At 45.1% G+C, this 10416-nt stretch overlaps 1 protein-coding gene across 5 annotated transcripts in view; it reads right to left on the bottom strand.

The window, feature by feature from the left end:
* RMDN1 (regulator of microtubule dynamics 1) overlaps positions 1-5804 on the bottom strand; it is a 28809-nt gene extending 23005 nt beyond the window's left edge. Inside the window, exons 1-2 of one of the 5 annotated variants that reach the window (XM_023520846.1) lie at positions 5616-5754; positions 4304-4412 (exon numbers count right to left, since the gene is read on the bottom strand). Coding sequence is in view for 2 of the 5 variants with exons in the window: in XM_023520844.1 (XP_023376612.1) it covers positions 5616-5744 (129 nt within the window). In the remaining 3 variants the exon portion in view is untranslated. Of the gene's footprint in view, positions 1-4303; positions 4413-5301; positions 5587-5615 lie in introns of those variants that run through there. The other 4 variants (XR_896855.2, XM_023520844.1, XM_011375919.2 and 1 more) reach the window with 4 other exon arrangements.
* Positions 5805-10416: the final 4612 nt, after the last annotated feature.

The raw sequence follows: 10416 nt of genomic DNA, 5'->3' as shown, positions 1-10416 counted from the left end.
GTCCACCTGGAAGCTGTGAAGGCAGCCACTGTCCCCAAGGCTACTTCATCAGTGAAGTCCACACCACCAGTTCTCACCTGGCTTGCGGCAATGACCTCTGATCTGGTCTCCAGCACCCACTCTAGCCTACCCATTCTTGACACCGCACAAAATTGTTTGTTAATGCAAACCAATCAAATAAACATCCCTGTTTAAACTGTTTCATGGTTTCCTATAACTTTAGAATCTCAGAAATACACATAATTTACAAAGTTTTCTGAATCTGGTTGTGGCAGGAACCTCAAAAACGGCCCCCAACAGGTTCCCATTCATGATGGCCATGGGGGGCAGGGTGTCCCTAAAACGCCTCCTCCCAAAGGACACATCAAATCTACAGCTATAAACAGAACAATGCCCTCTGAAAGAAACCCCCAAATAGCTGAGTGACTCCTATACACCAAGTAAATGAGGAAAAAATCCAAGAGAAACGGGTAGGAGGGCCTGAGACACACTCTCTACAGACTCCACAGCGACCCCCAATCAGAAGAGAACTCACAACCCCAAGCTCCTCCCTGAGGAGCGAAGGGTTTGAACCCCACACAAGGCACCCCAACTTTTAAGGCCTGCACCTGAGACGAGCCCCGCAAACAACCTGCTTAGAAAGCCAACGAGGTCTGCATCCACAAGACCCATGGGTGACAGCACACAGAGCAGTTCTAAAAAGACACTGCAGACTCATCCACCCACCAGCACCACAGAGGGACAGCAGAGGGACAGCAGACCGCCACACACCTCCGGCCTGGCTGCCAGACAGGCCGATTAGCTCACTCACCCTCACAGCTACGCCCGAGGGGCAGGAGTCTAATAAACACAGCTAGTGGTCAACCACAGTCTCTCCCACAGTCTGGGAGGGCCGGCGGGTACTAGGTTCTGGCTCTACCCCTGCCGCGCCCCAAGCTGTGTCTGAGAAAGGAGTCTGTGTAAACGTCTGGCTCCCCACTTTGGTGGCTGCCACTCCGAGGACGCATCCCCTGATGGCCTGGCTCTGGGGGCCAGCAAGGCTGTGTTCATGGTTCAGAGAAACAGTAGCAAACAAAGAAACTGGTCGTAACTGGATATCACCCCAGAGCTCAGTGCAGAGGGTGCAGACAGAAACACCCTCTCTAGCTTCCCCTGAAAGAGGCTTATTTCCGTATTTAAAAGCTGCTGCCTGAGGGTCTGGCTTCAAATCAGCCTGAATCCAGGTGATGACTAAAATGCCCCCCTTTGGGACAGTGACAAATCTTGGCACATCCTCAACTGCTGGGAGCCACTAGGAATAAAGTAGACTGCCTGAACTACCACAAAGGCTTGACGACAACCAAGAGCCAGGAAAGGGCTGACCGGTTAAGTCTCACCTCCTCCACAAAACCGCTCCTTCAAGACTGTGAGAGGTGCCTATTTTATCTAGTGCAGAGAAACCAACGCAAAAAGCTCCCCTCCCCAAATAAAGACAGAGAAAAATATGCTCCAAAAGAAAGAACAAGATAAAACCTAGGAAAATGACCTTAATGGAATAGAGAAAAGTGATTTACCTGATAAAGAGTTTAAAATAATGGCCATAAAGATGGTCACTGAGCTCGAGAGAAGAATGGGTGAACAAAGTGAGAATTTTAACACAGAGAAAATATTAGAAAGTACCAAACAAAAGTCACACAGCTGAACAATTACTGAACTGAAAATACAACAGAGGGGTTCAACGGCAGATTAAATAAAGTGGAGAAAAAGACCAGTGAACTTGAAGACGGGGCAATGCAATGCATCCAATCACAGCAGCAAAAGAAAAAAGAGTGACATCAAGCCCACCAATATTTGTATTATGGAATTCCAGAAGGAGAAGAGAGTAAGGGGCAGAAAGTTTATATGAAGAAATGGCTGAAAACTTCCCTAATGTGGAGAGGAAAACAGACACCTAGATCCAGGAAACTTAGGGAATTCGAAATACAATAAATCTAAAGACTCACAAGATACATCATTAATTAATGTGTCAAAAGATAAAGACAAGGAGAGAGTCAACACCACATTTAAAGAATCACACACCATGATCAAGGATTCCAGGGATGCAACGCTGGTTCGACGTGATACACTGCACTAATAAAATGAAGGCCAAAATTCATATAACTGTCTCAAAAGATACAGAAAGCATTTGACAAAATTCGACCTCTATTTGTGATAAAATTCTCAACAAGGTGGGTATACAGGGAACACATTTCAACATAATAAAGGCCATATGTGATAAGCTCACAGTTTACGTCACTCAACGGTGCAAAGCTGAAAGCTTTCTCTTTAAGATCAAGGACAAGACAAGGATGCCAACTGCTGCCACTTTCATCCAGCGTAGTACTGGAAGTTCTAGCCAGAGCAATTACATGAGAAAGAGAAAAGGCATCTAAATCACAAAGTAAAACTGTCATTTTTTTGCAGATGACATGAGATTATATACATAAAACTCCATCCAAAAACTGTTAGAATAAACATATTCAGTAAAGTTGCAAGATACAAAATCAGTATATATATACATATACATACATACAACGGAACATGATTCCACCATAAAAATGAAATTGTGCCATTTGTGACATGAATGGACCTTGAGGGCATTATGCTAAGTGAAGTAAAGACAAACAGTATGATTTCACTTATGTGTGAAATCTAAAAAAAATAATCCAAACTCATGGATACTGACGATAGACTGGTGGGGGCAGGGGGCAGGGGGGCTGAGATGGGAGGAGGGGGCCAAAGGTGCAAACTCCCAGCTATCAAGTCAGTCCTGGGAGTGAATGTACAGCATGGGGACTATGGTCAATACCACATTATATATTCGGAAGTTGCGAAGAGAGTAAATCATAACTAAAAGTTCTCATCACAGGAAAAATACTGTGTGTGAAGACGGATGTTAACTAGTGATCATTTCACATCAAGTATCGAATCATGTTGTACACTTGAAAGTAACGTTATGTCCATTATTCCACAAATAAATTAATCCATTAAAAATAAAGCAACCCGCAGTGATCCCCGTCTCCTGATATTTGCTCCCTTGTGAAAACCCGTCCCCTTAAATGTAGTCTGGACTGACTACCTTGGAAGAAACAGCATGCAGAAGTGAAGGGAGCTACTTCCAAGGTCAGGTCAGGGAGACTGACTTCCATCTCTAACACTTGCTCTCCTGCCGCGGAGGAAGCCAGCTGCTGTGCCTTGAGGCAGCCCTGTGGGGAAACCCTCCTGGTAAGTAGCAGAGACCTCTCTACAACCACATGAGTGGGCTTCGAAGCAAACTTTCCCTCTACCCCCATGGCTGAGCCTTCAGACTAGACCTTAGCAGCTAAAGAGCCTGATTTAACGGCGAGAGAGACCTTCAGCTAGAGGCACCCAGCTAAGCCTCACCTGCATTCCCAACCAACAGAAACCGTGAGATAAACGTTTGTTTCAAGCCATTAAGCGGTGTGATAATCTGCTGTGTAGTAGCAGATTCCTGCCTGACTTTTCAGCCTTGGTTGATTTCAGCTTATTCTCCTACTTCAGCCTTCGGCCATCCTTTCGGCTCCTCAAGGTCTAACCGTGCTACTCTCCTTACCGAAATACTTTGTCCTCATCTTTCCTTTAGCTAGTTAACTCCTAATCCTTCTTTAGCTCTCATCTTTAACTGCTCACACCTTTTCCCCTGCCCCACTTCAAAATCAGGTTAGGAGTCCTATGCTCCCCTTTTCCTAACACTGAGCATTCACATTTACTCAGCGACCACCTTTCCTCGTCTGTAACATCCATGAGAAGAGAGTTTCTGCTTCTCATGTTCATTGTATCCTCGGAGCTCACAACAGAGCCTTGCTCAGGGTAAGCGCTTGGTACAAATGTGTTGAAAAATAAACATTCAGAGATGGGTGTTTTATAACAGACTGCAAATAGAAAAGACAGATGAAACGTCTTCCAGCCACTCAGAAGTAGCCTCTGATTTCTCTGATCTCCTGGGAAGGAAATATCTCCAAGATGACTTACTGACATTAGGCTTAGAGAAAAATCTGGCTTAAAATAAAGGCTTAAAAACATAAGTCGAGAGTTGGTAATAATACATAGTTCCAACTCTCTAAAAATGCAGTAAGCCTAGAGGGGAGAATTTTTGTAACTGCCTTTGGCTTATAGTGGAGTTTTATTACAGCAGGTCCTGGAATAACTTTGTCTCTTTCAATGTTGTCTCACTATAAGGCTGACTGACGAGATGCCATTAGAATCTAACTCCTGTTTGTATCAATTAGCCTGTGGGAAACCCGGTTTCGTTACACAGGTTTACCTCATTTCACTGTGCTTTGCTCAACTGCGCTTCACAGGTGTTGCGTTGTTAACAAATTGAAGGCACGACCCTCCACCAGCAAGATGACGACTCGCTTCACTGCAGAGTTCTGGAAAGGAACCCGCAGTATGAGGTTTGCCAGGACGTTGTTTTGCCAAAGTCCCAAGAACCCACCGACGTTGAGTGAGAACTTATTGTACTTTTACATCTTTCTAGTTCCTCCCGATCCTGACTTTCTTCCTACCGTTTCTATCTTGCTTCTCTGGTTTTCAGTTTTTCAGCAGAGGCTGTATGCAGCTAGCTCATGGGCTCTGGAGACATTCCACCTGTGGTCAATCTAGCTGTGTGACTCGGACGCGTTATTTAACCGTTTCGGTTTCCTCTTTTAAAAAACGGTTAAAGTAACAGTTCTTACTTCACAGGGTGGAAATGAAGGTTACATGAGGTAATGCTTAGCACAACGACTGGTTACAGCAAGCCTTCAATAAATACTAGCTATTGCAGTTATCCAAAAACTATGATCACCTGAGAATTTTAAATTCTCATCTGAAAACCTGAAGCTAACTGGTTTCACACTCAGGACCTCGCCCCGCCCGCTGCTCGTGTCGTCTAACATGTCCCACCTGGCTAGGAGCTCGGAGGAAAGGGATCGAGCCTCAGCCTTCCACTGGCCCCCAGCCCCACCCAGGGGCTCGAACGCTGCAGGCAGAAATGGAGATTTTGGAGTTGAAAAAAAGGAAACGCCTAGTTCAAATGACAAATATGTGCATCAACGCCCACCCTCGCCCGTCACTTCTCCTTCAGGAACGAACGGACGGACCAAGGCTCAGGACAGCCTGACAGAAACGCCCAAACCGGGGCCGCAGCCAACGGCCATCCCAACGTCCGTCCTTAACGTCATGCAGATAAAACAAGCGACTCGACTGGAAAAAAACAAAAAACAAACCCTAGATAGTGACAAATCTCTGTTCCCGAGTCGGAGGGATTTTCAAATTTACCCCACAAAGTTTCAGTCGGGGAGGCGGACAGCCTCAGGTGCCGGGACCGCAAGCGGCACCGCGGAAGGGAACAATGACTTCACGGCGACCGGGTTCGTCCCCGCACGCTGCCTTCACACGGGAGGCCAGGAGGGGACAGAGTCGCGCGAAGACGCAGCGGGGGGCTCCTCCGACCCGGTTCCGGACAGAAGGGGCGGCTCGCGAACCGGCGAGCACCCGCCGGTCCGGGTCCTTTCTCAGGTCGCCGCGTTCCCGAAGGCGGCGGGCGGCCTCCGGGGCCCGCGAGGGGGAGCAGGAGCCAGGACGGCGGGTACCTCAGAGCCGCCGAGTCGCCCAGGCCCGCAAGTCCCGCGGCTGCCAGCAGCACCCGTCAGAAACCGAGTTCCCACGGCAGTGCCGCGTCCCGAAGGGAAAAAGCGCCAGAGTCGAGCGGCCAGCGCCATGACCTAATCGGGGGCCCGACCCTTCACCTCCTGGCCGCAGAAGAGCAAGAGGGGCGGGGCGAAAGAAGCCCCTGTCCAATCCAAGGAAAGCGCGTCCGCCCGCTTTCTGCCTGCGCCTCTTCCTGCTTCCGGCCCCGGGGTTCCGGTGGGCGGGGCATACGCCGAGTGGGTGGGGCGTAGCGCCGCGCCGCGCCTGCGCCTAGGGGACTGGGGCGGTGAGGATTCGCTTCTGGTCTCGGGCGCGTTTCTGTTCTGAGTCTGTGCGCATCCGTTGTGGGTTTGCACGGAGCTAGGTCACCAAGCAAAACTGAAAGCTCGGAAACAGATCCGAGAATTTACTTGCGCCACAGAAAAAAATGACTTGTTATTTACACTTCTCTGCTCCAAAGGGAGGGAAAATCTGGTACCAGGGATCCTTTGGGGAAATCAGTGCTTGGAGTTGAACTGCTCCACGTGAAGAAGGTGGAGGACGAGACTACAGGGGAGGAGCCAGAGGGAACGAACGACGCAAGTGAAGCCCGAGCTGGTCTCCGCAAGGAACCAGAGAGCAGGCCCCGCTCAGCTGTGGGATGGGATGTTGGACGTCGACCCCGGCTTCCCTCTAAGCATTGCAAGGTCCTACTTCTCGCCGGAGTGGCATTCCTTTCGAGGGAATGAAGTGGTCTTGAGTCCTGCTCCAGAACTGAAGTGGGTGAACACACAAGCAGCACATGGAGTACCTATTGTATGGATGACATGAAAACTTTATGGGCGATGAGGAAAGAGAGTCCTATGTTTTTAAAACTTAGATTGCATTTATATAGTACTTTTAATACTATACTTACACGTAGAGAAATAACAAATACTTTTATTTCATTTAGTCTTCCCAACTATCTTGCGAAGTACGAGGGCAAATAGCCAGTAGATGTTAGACGAATCCATGAGTCGAATGCTTCTATGTGATTGCTGCCTTCACCACGGCCCATTAAATCATTTCTTTAGGATCACATCAGTGCTATTACTATTTTCTTTGTTTTAAAAGTATGTTTTAAAAATACACAGAAGATCCTCTTCCCAACTTTTGCTGACTCCTAGTCTTTTTTTCTTGGAACCATTTTTACATATTTCTGCTGGTAGCTACCTCAATATTGCTAAATACGTTTATACTACTGGATGCCATGATAATCCTGAAATCGAGTTTTCGATATTTCAGCCAGAGTGAAATTTTAATGACATTTTTCACTTAGAAAAAAATTTATATTCTTAGAAAAGTTGCAGGAACTCTAATATTCTTTACCTGGATTCGGCCATTGTTAACATTTTGTCACATTTGTTTTATCTTTCTTTACATATATTACATATAATATTGATGTTATAGTACTATTATTATTTTCTCTTGAACCTTTTGACAGATTACAGATATCATGACTTTATGCCTAGAAACAGACATTCTCTTGTTTAGTTCCAATACAATTATCAAATTCAGGAAATTGACAGAATACTATTAATATTATAAGTTTTGCTTATTGTTCCAATGCTGTCCTTTATAACAACTATTTTTCCTCCAATTCAGGATAGAATCCTGATTATGTACTGCCTTTAACTCACGTTCCTTTAGTCTCTTTAAGTCTGCACTATTTTTCTCTCGGCTCCGTGCACACTATCTTTTCTTTCCTCCAAAGGGCCTCAGACCTAGGATTCCTTCTCGTTCCTCCCACCTCACTCCATGATCCCTTACCTAACTATTCTATTCATCTTTCAGCTCTCAGCCCAAATGTCACTTCCTCAGAGAAACTGTTCTTGATTCCCTCAATATACTTTCACATCCTTTGTGGCTTTGAGCATGTTTTATAATTCCATTTTTCTATTTGTGATTATTTGTTAATCTGGAGCATATTTTGGAGCTCCAGTTGCTATGATTTGGTAATGTGTGTCTTTGCTATACCGTAAACGCAATGACATATCTGATTTTTGTCTATTACAAGTCCTAGCACTGTTTCTTCATTCAACAAATATTTATTGCATATCTATAATATGCCTGGTATTTTAGATGGTATTTTAGAATGAACAGTTCCTAATGGAATATATATTTTAGCTGGGGAAAAATAGTAAGCAAGATAAGCAAAAGGTATAATAGATGATAGTAAGTTCTACAGTGGAAGGTGAAGCAGGAAGCGAGCAGTATGGAGTGTATTTCTGTATAGGCTGCAGTGGGAAACAGGGTGGTGGCCACAGAAGACCCTCACTGAGGAATAAAGACCCAAAGAAGAGGGAGTGAGCTGTGGCGGCATCTGAGGGCAGAGCATGCCATGTAGAGGGACAGGAAGGTACAAAGGCCCGACCTGGGAAGGCAAGTGGCATTTTCTACGGATGGCAAGTCCACTCTAGAGTGAGAGCCGCGGGCAAGGAGGAGGGTGGTAAGAGGCCAGGGAGGAGTGCAGACCAGGAAGGGCAAGACCTTGTAGGCAACTGCAAGAACTTCGCCTTTTTTCTTTGTTTGACTGTGTGCGGCATGATCTAAAGGATATATCCTTCTGATCTAATTTGAAAATAGACGGAAGGGGAGCAAGAAGGGAATGAGTTAGGAGGGTATTAGAACAATCTAGAAAGAAGTAATGCTGGCTTGCAGTAGGCTGGAAGATATGAGTGATCAGAATCTGGATATATTTGAAGGTGGAGTTGACAGGATTAGCTGACAGACCAGACCAGATGGCGACGGGGTATGAGAGGAGAGAGTCCAAGATGATTCCAGAAGTTTGGGCCCAGACGAGTGGAAGAATGCTTCTCCATTGCTTGAGACAGAGAAGACCATTGGAGGAAGAGCTTTGGGGAGGAATCAGGAAGTTCTGTGTGCACATTTGGATTTGAAATGCTTTTTGGCCAGCCGTGGTGGCCAGCCTCCCAGATAGCCAGCTTTGATCCTCACCTCTTGGATTTACTCTTTTGTGGAAACCCCTCTCACGTTAAATCAAGGCTGGTCTGTTTGACCGATAGAATACTGCAAAGTTGTTGGTGTGTGACTTCTTGGGCTAAGTCATAAGGCTTCTGCCTTGACCTCTTGGATTGTTTATCCTGGAGGAAGCCAGCGCCAACACCATTAGGACACTCAAGCAGCCCTATTGAGAGGCTCATGTAAAGAGGAAGTTAGGCTCCCATCAACAAACAGCACCACTCACTGTTCCTTGCGAGTAGGCCACTTGGAAGTGGCTCCTCCACCCTGTGAGATGACTGCCACCTGCTCAATAGCTGACTGCAGTGTCCTGAGAGAGGATGAGCCAGAACCACCTAGCTAAGCCACTCATAAATCCCCGAACCACAGAAACTATGAGAGAGAATAAATTACTGTTAGTTTTAAGCCATGGAACTTGGTGTAATCTGTTGACTGTGAACATCTCATTCATTGTAACATCCATGTAAATTTGCACCAAGTGCCAAGTCCCATACATGTTTGTTCTTTGTTTCCGGAATCTTGTTGTGCCTGATATATACTACATGTCGAGTGAATGGGTGAATGAGCAACACATGTTGAGTAAATGGGTGAATGAATAAGAACACAGAAAAGAATTTAGACTATAGTTTGAGGAGAATGAATAAGTAAGTACACTGAGTAGCTATGGCAGTAGGAATTGAAATGAGATTGCTTACTGGGTACTAAACACAAAACCATTTCCTTGTCTCTACTTCCTTCTATTTTAATAGAGACAAAGGTCATAAAGTTTAGATATGGTAACTAAGTAGTCTAGAAATTTTGAAACTTACAATTAAATTACTGGTGCCTGAAGACTTTCACTTAAATGTAAAAACATAAGAATGAAACAAAAAAGTTGTTTTTACCAACTTTTAGTAAAAACAAAACAAAACACTTCTTCCTTTCCACTATGCTCCAAACACAAAAGCCTTGTTTTCGACCTTGCCACTTGCTGGGTCTATTTCTGCATTGGCCCCTGCTTTCACTCTACGGCCCTTGGATCACAGCATGATTGGCTCTTTCTTATTTTTCAGGTCTCAGATCAAATATCACCATCTTAGAGAGACCTTCCCTGATCCCCAGTCAAAATAAACTGCTGTTACTCGCCAATCACCCTTACTACTTTCCTCATGGTAGTTATGGCTACCTGGAATCCTCTCATTCGTTTTCGATAACTTTTTTCTTCTCTCTCTAGGATAGAAGCTTCTGTCACTAGTATATCTCAGGATTAGACCAATACGTGGCACATAGTAGGCATTCAGGACATGCTCAATCCTCACTTGCACTGATTTATTTAAAAAGTATTTAGTTTTCATTTTTGGATTAAAAGTAAAGTTTTACTTAGGAAAGCTTGTATTTCTTCAATTGTTTCCTTTTTCATTCTGTAAGTAAAAAAATTATCCTTTGCCTATTTTTCTATTTTTTAAAAATCAATTTATGCTTAAGGTACTGACCCTTTCTTTGTATGAAATTAAAGATGTGAAATGACTCCGGTAGGGAGCACATGGACGTTCTCTAAGTAAGAATGGTCAGAGCTAAGCATGTCACTACTCTCATTCTTCCCGGGTTCAGCCGCTGGTATAATTTTCTCAAATAATTTAATTCTTTTATCCTTCAGGAATTAATTTCGGTGCACCGAACAACTTATTTTAATGCCCAAAGTCAACTTGGGGTTTTCGGTCAGTTCAGTAACCCAGAAGCATCACATCAGCCCAGCGGCGAAGG

Source organism: Pteropus vampyrus, unplaced genomic scaffold (assembly GCF_000151845.1).
Source record: "Pteropus vampyrus isolate Shadow unplaced genomic scaffold, Pvam_2.0 Scaffold280, whole genome shotgun sequence".
NCBI classification, from domain to species: domain Eukaryota; kingdom Metazoa; phylum Chordata; class Mammalia; order Chiroptera; family Pteropodidae; genus Pteropus; species Pteropus vampyrus.
Note: the sequence above shows the minus strand (reverse complement) of the source record. Positions and strands in the feature narration are given on the sequence as shown.